The sequence below is a fragment of the Stomoxys calcitrans genome, chromosome 5, assembly GCF_963082655.1.
Source record: "Stomoxys calcitrans chromosome 5, idStoCalc2.1, whole genome shotgun sequence".
NCBI classification, from domain to species: domain Eukaryota; kingdom Metazoa; phylum Arthropoda; class Insecta; order Diptera; family Muscidae; genus Stomoxys; species Stomoxys calcitrans.
The window spans coordinates 14,750,161-14,773,772 of record NC_081556.1 but is presented as its reverse complement, the minus strand read 5'-3'; the positions used below and the strand labels follow the sequence as shown (position 1 = coordinate 14,773,772).

The 23,612-nt window shown below is 36.5% G+C and overlaps 1 protein-coding gene across 15 annotated transcripts in view; it reads left to right on the top strand.

Annotated features, from left to right (window-relative positions):
* Positions 1–23,612, top strand: part of LOC106080706 (uncharacterized) — a 136,185-nt gene that overhangs the window by 92,696 nt on the left and 19,877 nt on the right. For 6 of the 15 annotated variants that reach the window (XM_013242182.2, XM_013242183.2, XM_013242190.2 and 3 more), the window contains 8 exons: positions 12,455–12,556; positions 12,620–12,799; positions 15,174–15,383; positions 16,802–17,004; positions 17,067–17,478; positions 20,459–20,485; positions 20,956–21,240; positions 21,468–21,879. In XM_013242182.2, the coding sequence (XP_013097636.2) occupies positions 12,455–12,556; positions 12,620–12,799; positions 15,174–15,383; positions 16,802–17,004; positions 17,067–17,478; positions 20,459–20,485; positions 20,956–21,240; positions 21,468–21,879 (1,831 nt within the window). Of the gene's footprint in view, positions 1–12,454; positions 12,557–12,619; positions 12,800–15,173; positions 15,384–16,472; positions 16,650–16,801; positions 17,005–17,066; positions 17,479–20,458; positions 20,486–20,955; positions 21,241–21,467; positions 21,880–23,612 lie in introns of those variants that run through there. The other 9 variants (XM_013242191.2, XM_013242188.2, XM_013242186.2 and 6 more) reach the window with 7 other exon arrangements.

Sequence of the window (23,612 nt, the reverse complement as noted above, 5' to 3'; positions counted from 1 at the left end):
GCCGTCATGTTGCAGATATAACATTGAGTGATAGAAGAGCTCGCTTTGCTTTCGGCGACAACAAAAGACCAACCCCATTTATTCGGTGGATTTCATTGCCTGAAAAGATGAAAGGATAGAAAACTTGTAGATCCATAGTTCCGGATTTTTGCCATCGTACTTCTCTTAAATCGAGCATGTCTAGGTTGTACTTTAACATCTCGTTATGGACTTGCCAAAGTCCCGAAGATTCTGAGAGAGTTCTGACGTTCCAACCGAGTCTAAATCCATAGGTTGTCATCGGGGGGTTGTCAGTTCCATTATTTCTTGTTGATGTTTCTTTAATCGTGGTTTTAAGATGGGTGGCGAATTGAGCCATCGCATCGGTACCTAGTGCTGGAGCTGCCAGCGACCCTCTAAGCCGGGTTTTCTTGATGATAAAACTTCTGAAAATCTGCGTGCGCCACCGTTGGCCATTTCTTTTGGCTCATCCGCTGCCGACCCTATTGCACAGACCCTTCGTGTTCGTATTCGTATCCGTGCAAGCGGGACATCATTGAGCTTAAAATTGAATCGGTTTCATTCATTCATTGATTTGTGAGAAGTTTGCCCCAGTTCCTTAAAGGAATGTTCACAGGCAAATTTGCATTTTTGCCAGAGGGGTGTCCCGCTGTTTGTGCAAACTTTTTGGTTCGCCCCGCATATTTAATTTCTGTGGTACCCGTTTTATCTGATGAGCTTTTCCCAATCCACCACCTGTGGAGGCGTCCGAAGGGTGAAGTAGCATGGAAACCACAAAACCTTGATTCAATGAAATGGATACCGTAAGAGATCGTCGGTAAAATGTATCGTCAGTTAAGTGACTATTCTTTTATTCAGTAAAGGAAATTTTTATTCCGTAAACCAAACTTTAATTCTACGAGATATCTTTTAATGTAACATATGTATAAAATGTCGATGATTATGTCATTAAATCATAATTTTCCACATACTCGTACATCAAACGATATCTTCCTCTTCAATAACAACAAAGGTGCGAGTAAAGACGACAATTATTTTTTCAATATTAAAATTACCCAATGGTCTTTGGCTATCGCTATTAACCACAACCATCCCCTTTACAGTTAAGTGAATATTCTTCTATTCAGTAAAGGAAATTTGTAATCTATAAACAGAACTTCGATCCTACGAGATATATTTTTTAATGAAACAGATGTATAAAATGTCGATGAATAAGTCATTAAATCATAATTTTCCACATACTCTTTCTTCCTCTCCAATAACAATAAAGGTGCGAGTAATGACGACAATTATTTTCTCAATATTAAAATTACCCAATGATCTTTGGCTATCGCTATTAACTATAACCATTCCCTTCCCCTATGTACAATCAAACCTTAGAGCTTACAACTAGGCATTTGTAATGAATAATAAAATCAATGCATTTATTATTGTACTTTGCATTCAAAGAACATGACATGTACAAATGCACAAGATAGAGGATAGAGGTTCAATCATATTTTCCATCATATATATGCGTAGTCATACTTCATATGGTATAGACATTATACTGTGCACAGTGCTAATAAATGGTATATAAAATAGATTTTTTTGTGAATTTTTGTTTAAATTGCAATTCATTCACAGAATGGATTATTGTTAATTCTTCGGAGTCTATATGAAGTATGCATTGAAAGATTATTCATTATAATAGATTGTAATAATTAAATTGAACAGAGAAACATTCTTTTTTCTAATGTTGAAACATTTCTGGAAACTTTGGAAGATCCTGTAAGAACGATGCTTTGAAAGACTAATGATTGTAATAAAGAGAACTTCCATTCAAAAGAGAAATTTCTTTCACAATTTCGTTTGTTCCTCTTTCGAGACGAACTTAATGATCGTAGAATTTTGCAATGGAAAAAGAAACCCCGAGATCTCAATTTGCTAACCAGTATGCGACGCGTTTCGTCTTTGGTTAGAAGACTTTTCAACCACATTAGGTGTGAAAGCTTCAAGGTCCATACATTGGTAGATCGTACTTATACTGAATATATCGCGAAAGTGTGTCTACGATGTAAACAAAACACTGACCAAATTTGACACCGTTCACACCAGCTTTCAAACATTTCTATCAACTCTGAGAGATAGCGTCAAAGTAAAAAGTAGCTTGTAAACTACATACGTAAACATTAAATCATCAATGTAAACAAAACCTATAACAAGTTTACAATCCAACATGGTCTAATTGTTCCATTCTTTATCTTCATATGCTTTTGTACAAACACCGTGATTAACCTACCATATATGTACTTACAGATTTTACAATAATTTCAGTTGATCATTTCTTTGTCTCACCCGCAAATCTCGCTTCGTTGATTATCAATTTGTATCAATAGACTCTATGTCATTGTTTTGTATAGTACGCCTGCCATAGTTTCCATTTCAGAAGATTGTGTATAGTGGAGAAGCAATATGATGATGGTGTCACAGTGACACAATGACATCTACAGTTACATTCATGCAGCGTTGTTTTGAGTGCACTGAGGTCTACTATGAAATTATGTCAATGTCAGTGAAAGTTTCCATTCATTCCAACATCCATTGATTTATTCATTTGTTCAGTCATACCCTGTTGTTCGCTTATTTATGACGTTTTATTTTTTCTTTTCGCTTACTATTCTTTTCATTTGCATCCACACTCGTTAGCTAGACTCATTCATATATGGCCTGTTGCTAGTTGACGTTTAGCTTTGGTTGATGCCATTGACACTTATTTCATTGTTATTATGGTTATTATGAATCACTTTATAAGGTGGGGTCAATTGTGTGTTTAATTCTTAGGTGACCTGACCGCGTATGTATTGCCCTTATTGTATAGCTACATAGAAGAAGAAGTCATATTAATTGCACTTTTACAACAAATAACTTGAATGATAGGCAACCATAATAGAGTAACTGAAATATTTTATTGCCATAAACTTTTGTCTTTAGCTAAAATGTTTCTAGTTTTGGGTAAAAAGTAAATGCAGTAAAAGTAAGCAAGTAGTTGTTGTTCACCTTCTTTTCAAACAACTTTACTATAAAACATTGTATTCTTCTTTATTGATAATACTTACATATAAATATGGCTTACATTATTAAGTTTATGCAAAAAAAATTAGAGAAAGAAGAACTGAATGCTTATTGCATTTCCTCAATGAGAACAACGCAAACAAATCTTACTTCATTTGATATAATATCTATTGTGATAAAATCTAATAAAATAAAATGTAATTATCAAAACATTGTATTTAATAACTTATCTTACTGTATATTTGAGAAACAGTCATTTCTATGGCAACATGCAATCATGCAAACAAATCCTTCTTCATTTGCTGTAATATCTTTCTTACTTACTTTAATTGGCTATGGCAGAACATTTGTTCCACTAGACGAACGTAGAATAGCGTTCCATTCACTCATTCTAAAATCTCTGACACCAAGTTTCGAGGTGTCTCCCATCGCTTGATCTTTCCATCGGGCTTTTGGTCTTCCTGGTTTGCGTGTACTACCGTGTTTGCCTTCAAAAGACTTCTTTGCAGGAACTTCTTCATCCATTCTGACAACATGACCTAGCGAACGCAGCCGTTGTATTTTGATGCGTGTAACTATGGCTATCGTCGTCATACAGCTCGTGGTTCATACGTCGCCTATATTCTCCAATAACGCAAACTGGTCCATATATTTTACGAAGAATTTTTCTCTCAAATACTCCAAGCACTGCCTCATCTGCTTTCACAAGTACCCATCCCCAGAATTATATAACAACACGGTAGTATCAGTGTCTTGTATAGTGTAATCTTCTTCTGTCGAGAGGTGGACTTTTTCTAAATTGCTTACTTAGTCCAAAGTAGCATCTATTTGCCAGTATTATTCTTTGCTTAATCTCAAAACTGGTGTCATTCGTTTCGGTTATGGCGGTGCCGTGGCAGATAAAGTTACTGACTATCTCAAAGTTGTGGTTCCCAACTTTCTCCATTTTCTTTATCTGCTCGGTTGTGCAAGCCTTTTTGGGAGTTGAAACCATTCATTTCGTCCTATATCCTTTTACTGCCAGACCCATTTTCACTGACTCTCTTTCGATTTTTTCAAAGGCTGCAGTTATTACATCCGGTGACCGACCAATGATGTCGATGTCGTCGGCATTGGCGAGTAGCATGGGTTCTCTTGTGTATCATATCTATTCACATCCGCTTATCGTATAATCTTCTCCAGCAGGATATTAAAGAGATCACACGATAGGCTGCCTCCTTGTCTGAAACCTTGTTTGGTATTGAATAGTTCGGATAGATTATTTCCTATTCTTGCTGAGGAACGCGTATCAGCAAGTGTCATCCTACAGAGTCTTATTAATATTGCAGGGATACCAAACTCAGACATGGCTTGAAATACCATTGAACGTAAAGGAGTATCGAAAGCGGTTTTATAGGCAACAAAGAGATGGTAGGTGTTGATTTGTCCTTCTCGGGTCTTTCCCAGGATTTGGAGCAGTGGGAATATCTGGTCCAGAGTGGATTCACTAGGTCTAAAGCGGCATTGATAGGGCCCAATAATCACTCAGTACACTCAAAAGTACCTTGTATGCGATGGGGAGGAGACTTATTCCTCTGTTGATGGCACATTCCGTCTTCTCTCCTTTCTTGTGTACGGGACATAGTATACTTAGGTTTACAATCATCGGGTATGATTTCTTCTAGCCAGATTGCGCAGATAAGCTGATGCATATGCCTTATCAGCTTGTCGCCTACGGTTTTAAATAGTTCAGCGGGTAACCCGTCGGCTGCTGCTGCCGATACCTCTTCTTCACCTGACGCGTTGCTACTGATTGCAGGGTTGCTCTATATGCCGCATATTAACCTATCTTCCCATTTTATTTCTTCAGCCCCTAGGGAGTGCAATTTTTCTCCGATTTAATCAAATTTGTGCCCAACAATTTCTAATATGCTAGGTTAGGCAAGAGTCACAGTCCTTTACAGACTCACTTATACAATTTTTAGTCCATATACCACAGTAGTGATAGACTAAGGCCTTTGGTGGGAATCGAATTCCCTCAATGTCAATCCTAGCAAGATACCAATTCGGCTACTGGGGCGTCTTATATTATGTATGATCTGAATCGTTCCATAACTTATATAGCTCCCATATAAACCAATCCCCGATAGTAAATTGTGAGTCCCTACAGAGCCCCATTCTTATCCAATTTGGCTTATTTTTTTTCATGATTTCCGCTACGACCGCCTATATCCATACCAAGTATGGCCCAAATATTTCCATAACCAAATATGACTGCCGTATAAAACTACGAGTATATATCCTTCCCGGCCGAACTATGCAAGTTTTTACTTGTGGGTATATAGTTATAGTGCCGGCTTTGGCTAACGCATTTACCAACCGATCTCTCCTTGATTTTGTTCTGTATACCCCAGTGTTGTAGAGTATCAAAGCTCCGCTTTGTCTGAATTAAGTCCACACTGACTTATATTTAAGTCAAGTCAACGAATTTGAAATGTTTTCATTTGTATATCAGCAAATTCGTATTTTGTCCAAGAAGCAAAAACACTCATTTACTTAGATTGGGATTCTTCCCTCCAAATGTCCGCTACATGATCCAACAAACAGTCCCAAAATAAAAGAAGCAATAAATACCGAAAAGTTTGTTCACAACTTTCGATGCTAAGGCCAAGGTCGGAATTTGACCAAACACAACGAAATCATACAAACAAGCCGCACACCCAAATTAAGACTTGAAATTTCTCATATTTTCTGCTAAGAGGGAAAGAAGGCATATGGGTGGCATCAAAAATAGCTTCACATGTGTTTCTGGAATTTTTTAAGAATCTTCATTTGTTTGGCTTCCAGAAGTCACAAGCAAACATTAATACAAATGGCATTACTACATGGAGCAAAGCCTAAGGGGGAAATGGCGTTCACTATTCATTTGCTAAGTGTTAAAGTTTGATTTGGTTTGGTATGCTAAATGTATGGCTCTCATTTTAATTCATGAATAGCCGCAGTGATGCCTTATACATATTCAAAGAGCAAAAATCACATCTCTACATCTTTTCATTAGGCTTGGATTTGAATGCGTTACCATATTCCAGATATAAGAAAAAAATATAAAAAACACAATACCACTTGTGAGACTTGTGTAACTGAAATTAATAGCGGTTTAGCTGTTTAACATTCCGTTTATGTATCATTTATTTTTATAATCTTTAAACATTGTTTTACAATTTATTTTTATTTTTAAATATAGTTTTTTATTTGCACCAATGAAAAGTTGATTTTTCTTTGTTACAAGTGTTTAAAAATGATGTGACGTTTTACATTAATTCTCTTTCACTCCATTCTAACCACATAAATAACCAAGTTCTAGGAAATTATATTCCTATACAAAAATACATAAACTATTCATGACTCAACAAGAGTTAATCTGTGTGTTCATATGTTGTGATTTCTATATATGGAGGCATTTTTTTATTTCAACAAGATAAAGTTTTAATGAAATTATATCTACGAGAAATTTTTATTGAAAATATGGAATACTAAGTGGGTTAGGATATTTAAAAGGACACCAGCTAATAGAATAGATACTCATATATAGCACGTGTCTTCTCTATATCAAACAAGTAAAAGCGTGCTAAGTTCGGCCGGGCCGAATCTTATATACCCTCCACCATGGATCGCATTTGTCGAGTTCTTTTCCCGGCATCTCTTCTTAGGCAAAAAAGGATATAAGAAAAGAGTTGCTCTGCTATTAAAACGATATCAAGATATGGTCCGGTTCGGACCACAATTAATTTATATGTTGGAGACCTGTGTAAAATTTCAGCCAATTCGTATAAGAATTGCGCCCATTGGGGCTCACGAAGTAAAATAGAGAGAACGATTTATATGGGATCTGTATCGGGCTATAGACCGATTCAGACCATAATAAACAACGTTTGTTGATGGTCATGAGAGGATCCATCGTACAAAATTTCAGGCATATCGGATAATAATTGCGACCTCTAGGGGTCAAGAAGTCAAGATCCCAGATCGGTTTATATGGCAGCTATATCAGGTTATGAACCGATTTGAACCTTATTTGACACAGTTGTTGAAAGTAAAAATAAAATACGTCATGCAAAATTTCAGCCAAATCGGATAGGAATTGCGCCCTCTAGAAGCTCAAGAAATCAAATCCCCAGATCTGTTTATATGACAGCTATATCAGGTTATGAACCGATTTAAACCATACTTGGCACAGTTGTTGGATATCATAACGAAATACTTCGTGCAAAAATTCATTCAAATCGGATAAGAATTGTGCCCTCTAGAGGGTCAAGAAGTCAAGACCCAAGATCGGTTTATATGGTAGCTATATCAGGTTATGGACCGATTTGAACCATACTTGGCACAGTTGTTGGGTATCATAACAAAACACGTCGTGCGAAATTCCATTCCAATCGGATAAGAATTGCGCACTCTAGAGGGTCAAGAAGTCAAGACCCAAGATCGGTTTATATGGTAGCTATATCAGGTTATGGACCGATTTGAACCATACTTAACATAGTTGTTGGATATAATAACAAAACGCGTCTTGCGAAATTTCATTCCAATCGGATAAGAATTGCGCACTCTACAGGCTCAAGAAGTCAAGACCCAAGATCGGTTTATATGGCAGCTATATCAGGTTATGGACCGATTTGAACCATACTTGGAACAGTTGTTGGATATCATACCAAAACACGTCGTGCAAAATTTCATTCTAATCGGATAAGAATTGCGCACGCTAGAAGCTCAAGAAATCAAGACCCCAGATCGGTTTATATGGCAGCTATATCAGGTTATGGACCGATTTAAACCATACTTGGCACAGTTGTTGGATATCATAGCAAAACACGTCATGCGAAATTTCATTCCAATCGGATAAGAATTGCGCACTCTACAGGCTCAAGAAGTCAAGACCCAAGATCGGTTTATATGGCAGCTATATCAAAACATGGACCGATATGGCCCATTTACAATACCAACCGACCTACACTAATAACAAGTATTTGTGCAAAATTTCAAGCAGCTAGCTTTACTCCTTCGGAAGTTAGCGTGCTTTCGACAGACAGACGGACGGACGGACGGACGGACGGACGGACAGACGGACGGACATGGCTAAATCGACATAAAATGTCGCGACGATCAAGAATATATATACTTTATGGGGTCTCAGACGAATATTTCGAGTAGTTACAAACAGAATGACGAAATTAGTATACCCCCCATCTTATGGTGGAGGGTATAAAAAGGAACTTGGCAAAGAAGAGATCCGATTTTACGTATCTTTTCTTTATCTCTATTTCTTCTTTTCTCTCTTTGTAATATCTCTTCTTCGACATCATTGAATCAAATCGCACTGCGCATCATAACTAACCTCTGAGATCTTGAATCATTGTTTTTGAATTTTCTCCATATCTAACCTTCACTTGGTGTATTTAATGTTAAAAAATTTAAATTTCATATCAATCATTAAAATCCATTTGAAATTTTATAATTAGGATTTGCATATAAAGCATATTAATTTTCATAACAGCTTGAATGCTTGTATGGCTATGGCTATAGACCATAATTCCCATTTTATTGCTAGCTTATTCAATTCATTTTTTTTTCTTTCGTTTTCAAACGCATGCTATGAGTCTATTGTAAACCTGTCTGCAGCTTCAATTTATTATGTGTATTAATTATTATTAATGTCATATGTAACCTTACGCTGTGATTTCTATCAGTCCATAAATATGGTAGCTGACAATGTCAAGGGACTAAGCTCTAGATTATGATGTCACTTGGTAGTACCCAAAACTTCATAAATTAAATACAAAAAAAAAAATAAAAAACAATTTTATTAAAATTTTCTCTAAAGACAAAATTTCAGTGAAATTTTCTCTAAAGGCAAATTTCAGTGAAATTTTCCCTAAAGCAAATTTCACTGAAATTTTCTTCAAAGACATAATTTTAGTGACATTTTCTCTAACAACAAAATTTCAGTAAAATTTTCTCTAAAGACAAAATTTCAGTGAAGTTTTCACTAAACACGAAATTTCAGTGAAATCTTATAAAAAAAATCAATTCGTGTTAGTTTGTTCAGTATAGACTCAAACACGGCTGACCCGATTCCATTAAAATTTTCACTGATTGTATAGGTTGGTCTGGAAGGAAACCTAAGCTATGTAATTTTTTGATATCGGAAGTGGAGGCGGACCCTCTCCCTTATTCCAAAACACCCCCCCAAAATTAAAAGTGGTAGTGGATAATATGGGTATCAAATGAAAAGTATTGCAGAGAAGAACACGAATATTAAAGTTTGAATCTAAGTATCCATCGAGCCGCCCCAACACCAAAAAGAGACATATAGGACGTTCATGTCAATATAGGGCTCAAATGAAAGGTATTCCGGAGTACATTACGAATCTGGCATACAAAATCAAATCGAAGTATAGCATACAAAATCAAAAGCCCTAAATGGGCACATACTATGTGTGACTTGGTTTGTTTGTTACGTACAAAGTTCCCAGCGGGCCGCCCCAACCCCAAAACTTATCTAAACAGATATATTGGATATTTAAATGAAATATATTCGGCAGTAGATTAAAAATATGACAAAAAAAAAGGGCCAAGTAATGGGAGGTCACCGCATCCCCAAATACCCCCAAATGGGTATATTAACCGACCATGGCTATATGGGATTCAAAAGAAACAAATACCTTTCTTTTGAATCCCATATAGCTGAATCCCATGGAGCTGACATTCTAATTTGCGTTCAAACCTAGCTTTTGTTATTCCTCCGAAAAGTACGTCCAATAGGTTAATTGACTCATTATGACAATATGGCGCTCAAGTGAAAGGTATTTAAGAGTAGAAAACGAATTTAATATCAAATTTTAGAGCCAAGTGTTTGGGGGTACGCCCTAAAGCACCCCCTAAACTGAACTTCATTTCCGACTATGGCAATATGAAGCTTAAATCAACGGTATTTAGGAGTAAAGAACGAATTTGATATCTATTTCCAGGGCAAAGTGCCGGTGCCCGCTCCAGCCCCAAAACACCCTCCAAACGGTTCATATTTTTACCAACTATGGCAATATGGGGCTTAAATTAAAGGCATATGGGATAGCATGTTTGAGTTTGATATCCATGTTTGAGTCGAAATGTCTGAGGCGCTATCCCTCCCCTTCAAAGCACTTTTCATTACCCTAATTTTTAAAAACACCAGATCTCGGAGATTGGTTATGCGATTCGTTCGAAATTTTCACTCTTACAGTCATCAAAAACAAAATATGGTTTCTATTGTAAGGGTCGGGTTCCTCGGGGACCACCCGAAACCAGCCAAATGAATATATAGACCAATCACGACAATTTAGAGCTCAAACGAAAGGTGCCTGAGAGTAGAAAACAAATTTGATATCCCATTGAAGAGTCATGTGGTTGGGGAGCCGTTCCACCCCAAAACATCTCCCTATTATATAAAAACTATTTGGGGTGGAAATTGATTGAATTTCGAGAAATTTAAACTCAATTTCAGGACAAAGCCCCTGGGGTCCACTCCACCCACAAAAAGAACTTAGTTACCGTTCATCTCAATATGGGGCTCACATAAAATGTATTTGAAAGTAGAGCATGAAGCTTATAGGGCCAAGTGTCTGTGACACCCCACCCCCGAAATTGGGGGTATTTCGGAAATATTTACCAATACGGTAATATAGGACATAAAAGAAATACATTTGGGAGTAGAGTAAAAATTTTCCCAGGAACCAAGCAGAGGCAAACATCTCACACATTAATATGTGCTTTTCGATTAAAGTTTAAACTCAATGATAAGGGATCCATTTTTTATAGCTGAGTCCGAACGTCGTGCTGCAGAGCGACACCTCTTTGGGAGAATTTTGTACATTACCATGGCAAGGTACCTCGCAGAAGTCGCCAGCATTAAGAGGGGATAACCAGCGCTTTAAATGTTGTCCGATTTTCTCGCAAAGACAAAATTTTATTGAAATTGAGTGAAATTTTATCTAAAGACAAAATTTCAGTGAAATTTTATCTAAAGGCAAAATTTCAGTGAAATTTTATGGAAAGACAAAATTTCAGTGAAATTTTATTTAAAGACTAAATTTCATTGAAATTTTATCTAAAGACAAAATTTCAGTGAAATTCTATCTAAAGACAAAATTTCAGTGAAATTTTATCTAAAGACAAAATTTCAGTAAAATTTTATCTAAAGACAAAATTTCAGTGAAATTTTATCTAAAGACAAAATTTCAGTGAAATTTTATCTAAAGACAAAATTTCAGTGAAATTTTATCTAAAGACAAAATTTCAGTGAAATTTTATCTAAAGACAAAATTTCAGTGAAATTTTATCTAAAGACAAAATTTCAGTGAAATTTTATCTAAAGACAAAATTTCAGTGAAATTTTATCTAAAGACAAAATTTCAGTGAAATTTTATCTAAAGACAAAATTTCAGTGAAATTTTATCTAAAGACAAAATTTCAGTGAAATTTTATCTAAAGACAAAATTTCAGTGAAATTTTATCTAAAGACAAAATTTCAGTGAAATTTTATCTAAAGACAAAATTTCAGTGAAATTTTATCTAAAGGCAAAATTTCAGTGAAATTTTATCTAAAGACAAAATTTCAGTGAAATTTTATCTAAAGACAAAATTTCAGTGAAATTTTATCTAAAGACAAAATTTCAGTGAAATTTTATCTTAAGACAAAATTTCAGTGAAATTTTATCTAAAGACAAAATTTCAGTGAAATTTTATCTAAAGACAAAATTTCAGTGAAATTTTATCTAAAGACAAATTTTCAGTGAAATTTTATCTAAAGACAAAATTTCAGTGAAATTTTATCTAAAGACAAAATTTCAGTGAAATTTTATCTAAAGACAAAATTTCAGTGAAATTTTATCTAAAGACAAAATTTCAGTGAAATTTTATCTAAAGACAAAATTTCAGTGAAATTTTATCTAAAGACAAAATTTCAGTGAAATTTTATCTAAAGACAAAATTTCAGTGAAATTTTATCTAAAGGCAAAATTTCAGTGAAATTTTATCTAAAGACAAAATTTCAGTGAAATTTTATCTAAAACAAAATTTTAGAAAAATTTTCTCTTGAGACAAAATTTTGTCTTCAGAAAAAGGAAGATGTAAAGACAAAATTTTTGTGAAATTTTCTCTAAAGACAAAATTTTAGTGAAATTTTCTCTAAAGACAAAATTTCAGTAAAATTTTCTCTAAACACAAAATTTCATTAAAATTTTGTAAATAAACAAAAATCTGTTCAATTTTCCGTATAGATAAAATTTAAGTAAAATTTCTCTTTAAGGCTATATTTTAAGGAATTTCAATAAAACTAAAATGAACACCCTCATATTAATTTATACTATTTCTCTTACCTTTACAGCAAGGAGTTGCCGTTGAAATTGTTCGCGTTTTACCCGACAGTCCTCCACCGAGTTTGAGTAACATTTTCTGTAATGCCGATGAAGCAAATCCCGCTGATATGGTTTGTATTTTTGTATTTCTTTTTGGTTTATATAATATTTTATTATTTTTTCTCAATTTTCAGCTAATCACCTTCGATTGCGATGCCATGCCTGTTTTCCAGGTAAAGGCTTTCCGTCAAAAATCTGGCAAAGTAGAAGCCTCACATTATAAGTTGACAGTATCCAGATTCCGGGCTCGTATTGCCAATGCCATGAACTACAATACCTTGAAGGGTGATTTGCGTGTGGAAGGTTTCCCAGATGTAAGTAATAGAGAGTAAATATATAAAACACAATATAAACCTTTGTCTCTAAGACTTCAAAAAACATTATGAATTAGTACAGAGTGGTATTTTATATCCCGATAAAAATGAGTACAAATATTTACCCTGTAGAATATTAGCATATCACCTAGAAGGCAGTATTGTTAATTTGGTTAATGAGAAGAGTATGCCAGACAACAGATAAAAAGCAACATCTCTGACAGACTTTTTTTGGTATGACCAGCGATCACGCTGGGCGCTTGGGTTCAAATCCTGGTGAGAACAATTAAAAAAAAAATCCAGCGGTAGTTATCCAGGTCCACTGATGCCACCAGCCCATAAACCGCATCAAACTGTGACTTTTTTTGGATGCATTGGTAGCTCTTGCAATGCTTTTGGCTGATCTTTACTCCAAAATCGACAATTCTGCTTATTTAGGTGCTCATTGAGCCAAAAATGAGCTCCGTCCATAAAATGGAAGAAGGTAAGGTTAGGTTAGTTTCAAGTCTGCCATCGGACTCATGTAGTCAGTAAATGACATGCTATGCATATTGTGACATGCTGGCTGGACGTTGCATGCAACTTTAAGCTTTTTGCTGGTGTATGCATCGCAATTTACAAATATCTCTATATCACAATGTGGAAACTAAATAAGTTTTTGCAAGTATGTTCCGTAGGATAACAACCGAAAAAATGAGGCGTCAACAAAGTTTATCTCCGGTTGACCCAGATATTCAAGACAGAATGTGTTCAGTAAACATATTAAAATACAAACTACAATTTTTATACCCACCACCGTAGGATAGAGGGTATATTCATTTAGTCATTCCGTTTGCAACACATCGAAATATCAATTTCTGACCCTACAAGGATATATATTTCGGATCGTCGTAAAATTCTAAGGCGATTTAACGTCCGTGTGTCTGTGCGTCTGTCTGTTGTAATCACTCTACAGCTTTCAAAAATTGAGATATTAAACTGAAATTTGGCACAGATACGTATTTTTGATGCACGCTGGTTAAATTCTTGAAAGGGCCAAATCGAACCATATTTGGATATAGCTGCTATATAGACCGATCTGCCGATAAAGGATCTAATGACCATTAATGCTTTATTTTTTATCCGGTTTCGCTGAAATTTGTAACAATGAGAAGTTTAAGGCTTCCCGACATCTGACCCAAATATGGTTTAAATCGGATTATATTTATATATAGCTGCCATATATACCGATCTGCCGATAGAGGGTCTGAAGCCCATAAAAGCTTTATTTATTGCCCGATTTCGCTGAAATTTGAAACAGTGGGTTAGTTTAAGCCTCCTGTCATCTAACCTAAATATGGTTCAAATCGGATTATATTTAGATATAGCTGTCATATAGACCGATCTCCCGGTAAAGGGTCTGAAGCCCATAAAAGCTTTATTTTTTATCCGATTTCGATGAAATTTTAAACAATGAGTGATTCTAGGCCTCTCGACATCTGACCTTAATGTGGATTAAATCGGACTACATTTAGATATAGCTGCCATATAGACCGATCTCCCGATGAAGGGTCTGAAGCCCATAAAAGCTTTATTTATTACACGATTTTGCTGAAATTTTAAACAGTGAGTTGTTTTGAGCCTCCCGATACTAGACCTTACTATGGTTGAGGTCGGACTATATTTAGATATAGCTGCCATATAGACCGATCCGCCGATAAAGGGTCTGAAGCCCATAAAAACTTTATTTATTACACGATTTCGCTGAAATTTTAAACAGTGACTTGTTTTGAGCCTTCCGATATCCAACCTTAATATGGTTGAGGTCGGACTATATTTAGATATAGCTGTCATATAGACCGATACGCCGATTAAAGGTCTGAAGCTCATAAATGCTTTATTTTTTTCCGATTTCGCTGAAATTTTAAACAGTGAGTAGTTCTACGCCTCCCAACATAGGACCCAAATATGGTTCAGATCGTACTATATTTAGATATAGCTTCCATATAGACCGATCCGCCGATAAAGGGTCTGAAGCCCATAAAAGCTTTATTCATTACCCGATTTTGTTGAAATTTGAAATACAAAATTCAACAGTGACTTAAAGTTACTAGACTACTCAATGTCTGTGCCGAATTTGGGTGCATAAGTTATCGAATTTTCACCGGATTGCGACGAAATGTGGTTTACATACATATATATCCGAGGTGGTGGGTATCCAAAGTTCGGCCCGGCCGAACTTAATGCCTTTTTACTTGTTTCTTATTCGATAACGATAATTTTTTCTTATCAATAGGACGTTGTATGTTAAGTGAAACTTAAATTGTCCTTGGTGTTATATTTATGTAAAAATTCCTATAAGTCATTAATATATATCCTCTTCCCTTTCTTCCAGATTCGCATTACCATGAACAGTGTGGGTGCCATCAAACCCATGGACCAGGAAGAAACTCAAGTTCAAGCTGTTATTTCGGACATGATGACCCGTGCCTTGCGTGACACCATTTACCCAGTGGACTTCTCCATCTATACAACATGCCCCCGAGCCGAAGTTGAACCCCTCGATTTGCCTGTAATATATCCCATGCAATATGAGACAGTGGCGGTGAGCGTAAGAACATTGAGAGAGAGCGAATAATTGTTTATTGTTGTTTAACTAGAGTACATATCTTCATAACTATACACTATTCGAATCGATGTATCTCCCACATTGGGGAGTTTCATGGCATGTTAAAAACATTTTTATTTCTTTTCAAGGCATAAACAAAAACAAATCTGGTTATCCTGGTATTCCTCTCAGACCCTTTACACCCGGTGCAATAGTTACTCGTACTTACGTATTATGTATATGTTTTATTACAGTATTCTGTTCTTGTTGTCATTACACATTTTTGCAGTGTTAACTTACATTGGTGTTTGGTATACAGATTTGAATGATTTTTTTCTTTATTTTTATGGATAATGTAAAACACAACACTCTCTATGTTCTCAAGCCCTCTAAAAACCACTACAAAACAAAATTTAAACATTTTCTTTTATAATTTGTTTTTTTTTTTTAACATTTCCATTGGAAAGCTCTAAAATATGCCTATCACTGCTGTTGAATTAATTTGCGCTAAAATTCGGGAAAATCCAAATTAATTATAGAGAAATTGCAATATTTTTTTTAGTTCCTTACACTACTACCACTGAAGTTTTTGTAAACATTCCATTAAGGAGAAATAGTTCCTTTTACACTGAACAAAATTTTGTCCTTAGCTTAAGGATATATTAGCTTACTTTAATTTTTTTTAAGTAAATTTTTCTTTTGGTGAAAAATTTTTTACTTAATTTTAAGGAATTTTTTTAGGTGCTTTTGTTTCCACAACCCATGAATAAGAGCTAGACCCATTAAAAATCATATTGATGGGCTTCGAATTAATGGCTGGTTCAGTTCACATACATTTAGACATACTAGTCTGTCTGTCCTTAGCATAGTCCAAATACAGATCACATGCTGTGTTTTTCGTCATTTTTTTTCCAAATTTTTATTTTCTTTCAAAACACATACAACTCAACCACTACAACAAAAGCATACTTTCTATACCCATTGTTTGCCAGAATATTTTCGAATTTATCCTTATTGGTATTGCACATCAAAAAACTGACATTAAAAATGTTCCTCTATTTTTTTTTAATTTTTTCTTATTTCCAGGGACACTTGCAATATTTTTATCATTACTAAAATTTTGCAAAATTTCTTAAGTACCCTTAATTGTTGAAACCCCATGTCAAGATTAGAAAAAAAACAAAAATTTTTAGTTAAATAAAATTTGTATAGATTCCCTTTCTCCTCTGCATATCAACCTATCCCTATCCCATCAAAAAGGCATATTTTAGTGTTTTTCTGTTATGTTTGGAGTATTTTTTGGAAGAAGAAAGATGAAAAAATAACCCCCCTCACATGGTCATAACATTTCTTATTCATTTTTAAATATTCTTTACATTTCCCTGCAAACATACAAATATGTCAACATTGTGCAGAACAACATGGACTTTGGCATGGGTTCCCATGGAGCACAATCCATGGTCTCGGGTAGACGTTTGCTGGTGAAAATTGTCAAAGGCGATGGTTTGAAGGATGCCCATGATCCCTATGTGGTAATAGAAATGGATGAACCGCCACAGAAAAATCAAACTGGTGCCAGACAAGGCAATCAACCCTATTGGGATGAGCATTTCTTATTGTGAGTTGGAAAGGCCTAATCATATCCTCAACATATGTATAATGACTTTTTAATAATTCTAGCGATTTGTCCCCCCAATCTGCTGAGATCCTCTTCGAAGTCTATGACCGCCCCGCCGATGCCAGCGGTAATCCCAAGTTTTTGGGTCTTGGTCTGGTAGGCATTGATGAGCTGGCCGTTGGCCCTGCTTCAACGCAAGTTTTGGCCTTGCAACCCCGTCCCTATGAAACACAACAAGTTTTCGGTTCCATCACCGTGGACTTTGTGTTCATTGAGGGCGCTGAAATACCTGCCGGCCCCAGGCCTTATAAACTAAAAGAAGCCTTGCACATAAGTACGCCCAGCATTAATGAACACCTGCGGAATGGTTCGAATTTGGCTGATGCTGCTGTGCGTGCCTTGCAAGAGGGCGCCTTGAATACCACCAATGGCCAGCCGAGTAAGAGTACATTGATCATACATAGCGTTCAGAGGGTAAGTAAGATGAAATGTTTCGATTTTTGGGATTTTAATTAAGGGTTAGATAATAATTACTATTTCAATTACAATTGCATATGGATCGTTAATATGTTGAAAGGAAATTTTTAAGATCACCAATACAGAATTAATATTGACTTTTAATAACTGTTTTCCTATCCGGGTTTTTTGTTGTTTGTTCAACCAAAAAAAACTCACACAAAAGAGGATGCTTAACTTAAATCCGTACAGACAGACAAGTGTAATCGTCCTGATTCACCCTAGACAACTTTACTTGAGTCAACAATGTTCAGTTTGTAGGAGAGAGAGAGAGAGAGAGAGTATCACATCCATCCCCTTACCTTTCCTTCTTATTAACTGAGTATTGTTGTGCATCAGGATGCGAATGGTAAGCCATCGGTTTCTGCTGCCTAAATATTTATGACCCGGGTTAACGCTATTATAAACAAAACTAAACAAAGCGTTGTGAAAAGAATTCATTTTATATCCGCAGGCCAATATCAGCATTTGTAACCAATTTGTAAACTTTAGGTTAGGTTTAAGTGGCAGTCTGCCTTCAGACTCACTTCAACTTTTTCGTCCATTGTGATACATCTTCTTAGATGTCCTCACAGCTTTTGCAATAGTCGTTGCTGGCAACCTTCAGTCTGTCAACATGTTTTCCGATTAGACAGTGACCTGTCATGAGGGACACAATGACTGAGACTTCTTTTTTAGCCAGTGACAGCAATGCGGTAGACCTCGTCAAGTCTAGATTAGGCCACATAGTTTTGGAATGCTCACAGCCCCCTCTTTGTGACCATCTATCATTCGTTTTCCTTTGGGCCTGATCCTTAGCTTACATGTCGCTAAAGGCATACCCACAGATTCCAGTATCCCTGGAATGTGTAAGATAGTTCCTAGTCTCACAAGCTCGTCCGCTTTACAATTCCCTGGGATATCTCTGTGGCCCGGAACCCAGAACAGGTGAACTTTTAACTGTTCAGCCATCTCGTAGAGAGATCTGCGACAGTTGAGGGCGGTTTTTGTGTTCAGAAATACGTTTTTCTTCATTACGACATATCTCAGCCATTCCACCACTTCCTTAACTGCAAGGATCTCCGCTTGATATATACAGCAGTGGAGGGGTAGCCTTTTCGATATGACTAGTTGTAGATCTTTATACCCCAAAACCCGTCTAGTTTGGAATCATCCGTATAGAAGTCTATGTAACTTCTATTACCAGGGATATCGTAGTTCCAAACGGTTCCATCATGAATAGAGGTGCAGTACTTTTTATCAAAAAGCGGCTCATGTAGGGTGTAATCCACACTGCCTGGATCGGATTTTGTATCAAGGATAACACATTGTATGCACCGGCCACATTACCAAAGAGAAAGCTCCCTTAGCCTCACAGCAATGGTCTCAGCAATTTGTCTAGCCGCATTAGGTCTAGCATTAAATTCAGCATCAGATGGTCTCGTCCTCAGTGCGGCTGTGATGCCCAAACAAGCCATCCTTTGGATCCGCTTAAGTATAGAGCAGTAGGGGGACTTTTGAAACGCCATCCACCAGACCACAACACCATATAGAATTATAGTTCTGACAACTGCAGTTTATACCCAGTGCTTGATGCGCGGTCCAAAACCCCAAACTTTTACCAATGTCTCTCTTGCAGGTGTATGGGGCAAGAGTTGCTTTTCTTGCCCTTTCCAAAATGTTGGATTTGAAGTTCCAGCAAAACGCCCAGGTATTTTGCGCTTTCTGTAAAGGGAACATTGTCTCCTCCCAAGGAAACAGATGCCAGTGTAGGTAACTTGCAACTCCAGCTGAAAAGAACTACTTCTATCTTGCACGGATTTATGCCCAGACTACTTTCTGTAGCCCATTTCGCTGTTGCAGGTAGAGCTTCCTGAAGTATATCTCTTAGAGTGCTTGGAAACTTTCCCCTTAACCACAATTGCCACGTCATCAGCATATGCGATCACTTTTACGCCTTTTTCTTTCATAGACAATAATATATTGTTAATGACAATCCAGTGTCCAGTGTGAAGGTGTTCCTCTGCTGACTCATTTTTTAAATTCACAGATCTCAAGCCTGCGCAATGCTTCTTTTAGTAAGTAAGTTATTAATAAACTTTCCTATGGTAGAGTTGATGCCTAGAATCTCCAACTCTTTCATGATTGACGTCGATTTTACCTTATTGAAAGCACCTTCAATGTCAAGAAATGCTACCTTTCTTGACAGAGAGAGAAACTTCTTTGTAGCCGACTAAGTCTTGAAGGAGTGTTTTAATGGATTTGCCTTTACTATATGCATGCTGCTGCCGCGAAAAGTGATCTCCAGGGTTCTTTGTCCTAAGATATGTTTCTATCAACCTCTCAAGAATCTTCAGTATAAAAAAGATGACAGGCTAATTGGGCGAAAATCTTTCGCCATCGCAAACCCATGTTGGAGCATATCCTATGGCATTCCCTGGCTTTCTCGGATAACAGATGGCGGCACTTAGTTGGGGACTTATTACCAGACTTGAAGCGTCTTAGGATCGCGGAATGGAGAATAATCAGGGTATTTGTGAAAAGAACAGAATTCCTGACTTAGAGTGTGAACAAACAGCTAAGCCAGTAATTGACTTAGGTGTATGTTCACACTCACCGGGCATGGAGCCGATTAAGATTAAGCCTATGTTGTCCTTAGACGAGCTTACAAAAATACTAAAATCTCAACATATTTTCGATCGTTAGTTTTATCTTTCAAGCCACCCATTTGTAGCTTTTTTATGATTGATTCAATTGTTGTCATCAATATTGGTTTTTATGATTTATTTTTTTTCAAATTTATTTTCATGTATTTTTTGAAATCTCTGCACTTGCCGTTGTCGATCATCTTTGCAAAATCAATCGAAACAAATCAACTGCTCATTATGAAAATTGTTATCCCTTTTCATATTGAAATTTGTCATCCTGAAATTGCACCATCATTTTGTTGTATCGACAGAATTCAAGTAATCCCAATGCATTTAAGGTAAATTCAATTTTTGCATATCTTCATGTTTTTAGAAAAGCTCATAGCATTTTTAGTTCTTCTTTTTTGAAAAATTTTGTTTGAGTTTTGTTTTTCGTTGAGTTACATACAATATTTCTTTTAACAAAAAAAAAAACAAAATGTCTAAATTAAGTTTTTAATCTAAGTTGCTTTCACTTATTCAGTCATTAAAACTGGGCAAAATAAGCCGAAGAGCATATGACTAAGGTGTCAATAACAACAAAGAAAAAAAAACAATACGAAAAATTTTTGTTACCTAATAGAATAGAACTTGTTGAAATGCTAACCCCTAAAATGTTCTCTTTTCATGCCATTGACTTGTTGTCCAATTTTTCTGTGAAACACATGGAAACTTTGGGATATTTTTCGCAAAACTCTGCGCTTCTATTAACCCTCGCTTAAAAATTGTCAAAATTTCGCAAAAACACTCAAATCAACCAAAAACAAAGGTCGAAATCAATAAAGATGGACAAATCGAAGTTAAAGAATCTCAAGATGTTTTAAATGCCGCCGTCTCAAAGGCTCTGGACAGCACTGGAGAATTGGAGGCCAACGAATCTCTGCCTTTGGATAGTCTAGAGAATATAGAACAGATAACACAGGATACATCAGTGACCACAGATATAACCGCTAGTCCCACTGATTCGTATCCACAAAATGAGTGCCTAAATGATAAACCGTCCCTAGATATAACCGCAGGTAACGATAGTGCTTTGGGAGATTCTACCACAGAGGTAAGTAGCTTACACCAACCACAACAACTCTGAGAACCAAAAATTTAAAAGCTTACCCAAGAAAGCTGTAAACTTAAGTTTAAGTTTCCATCTATTCGTACTAAAATGCCCGTTCAAGTTAAAAGCATGCGAGTTTTGAAAGCTTTATGTCCTTAAAGACTGCATTTATTGCATTTTTCTTATTTATTGCGGTTAAAAATGTCTTCTCCCTTCACTTTTGTATTTAGTATGGACAACCCAATGCTGCCTCCTCGCCCAATGGTCTTAATAACTACCAATTGAATGGTGCCTCCTCCTCCATGAGTGGCTATTCCCCGGCCAATGGCCAGCAAAGCTCCTATACCAACAATGGCTACAACAGCAACAGTTTACCTCGCAACGGTATGATGAGCCAACAGCCCTTGGCCTCTCCAGCCGAAGATCTGGACGATCGTGGCCGCAGTAAGAAACGCAATTTCTTTGGTACCTTGAAAAAACGTTTAAGTCGTTCCAAGACACGCACCCATTCGGCTGATCGTGGCGCATTAACGTCACAACAACATCAACAACATAATCTTACAACCCCAACAGGAACACTTAACGGTGATTCACGTTCATTATCTGTCGATCGTGCTGTATTGTCCAAAAGCAATTCACTTGGTAATTACCTAAAGTCCACCCCATCCACAACACCCTTTAGAAAAATGTGTTGTTTCTTCAACATTATCACCATCATCTCCTTTTTTTCTATTATCCTTTGATACTCACAATGATGCATCACTTAATATCACTATTGTATGTGTATGTATAGTTAGTTGTGTTTTGAAGATCGTTGCCCTGAGTTACCCCGAATTATTAGGTAGTATAGTCATAGAAAGCCCTTAGGTTTAGCTTTGAAAGATTATCTTTACTGTGGAATAAGTTTAGGATAGTTTTTATTGAAGGTAAGGGACATTTAGTGGTGTCATATTAGTGTTGTAGCTATGCTTGCAGAAAGAGTGTTGCTATAGCATATTTTTACAGTTGCCCATCATTCGCTCCACAATTCTCAAGGATATCTCTGTGACCCGGTACCCAGAACAAATGAATTTTAAACTTTTAAGATGAATTTAAATTGTTGAGAGATCTGTGATAACCAAAGGCGGTTTTTGAATTCAGAAATACTCCAGAAATTAAATGTCTATATGGCTGTTTGCGAAGATATTTAGCGATAGCGACGACATATTAGCCACTCCGCTACTTCTTTCATTACAAAGACCTTCGCTTGGTACATACTACAGCTATCGGTTAACCGTCTCTGTATGCCCCGTACAGTGTTGCCACTCAAGAAAATAATTTCCTACAAAAATTGAAGAAAAATCGTTCTAATCCCCAACCAAAACCTACCAAAAGTTCTACAAGCTAAAAATGGGGAATATCTTTTTTACCCACCGCCAAAGAGTTGGCCATTTTGCCATTCCATTCGCAAAACATCCAATAATACATTCTCAACCCTGCAAAGTACACAAACTAAATAGATCGTCATTATACTTGTAGATGATCTAGACTTGTCCGTTCGATTGTTTGTTGAAATCACACTCAAAGATGGCCTATATCTTTATAAAACATCGTTAAATACCGATCCCCCGATGAGAAATCTTAATTTCATAAAAGTCGTATTATTGCCCTGATTTCCATGAACAAACGTGCCAAGTGTGATACAGCGATCAAAAATGCAAATTTTGCCAATGAACATTCCACTAAAGAACAGGGGCAAACTTCTCACATATCAATGAGTGCAGTCCGATTTAAGTTTTTTATTTTTAGGCTCAATGATATGGGGCCTCCTTTTTATAGTCCGAACGGCGTGCCGCAGTGCGACACCTCTTTGGAGAGAAGTTTTACATGTCATAGTACCTCACAAATGTTGCCCGCATTAGGAGGGGAAAACCACCGCTGAAAATTTTTTCTGATGGTCTCGCCAGTATTCGAACCCAGACGTTCAGCGTCATAGGCAGACATTCTAACCTCTGCGCTACGGTGGCCTCCTCTGATACAGCGATCTCGTAATTTAATAGTTTTTGCTACCCATTTTCACCGTTACAGTGAGTTGCATGGACCCTTCCACATCTGAGTGGAAGGACCAGATCTGTATGCTGTTGCCATTAAGTCCTGTTGCCCCACTGAAGGCATTGAACGCACAAAAGCTTCATCGTTAAATTTATAAAACATCGTTAAATACCGATCCCCCGATGAGAAATCTTAATTTCATAAAAGTCGTATTATTGCCCTGATTTCCATGAACAAACGTGCCAAGTGTGATACAGCGATCAAAAATGCAAATTTTGCCAATGAACATTCCACTAAAGAACAGGGGCAAACTTCTCACATATCAATGAGTGCAGTCCGATTTA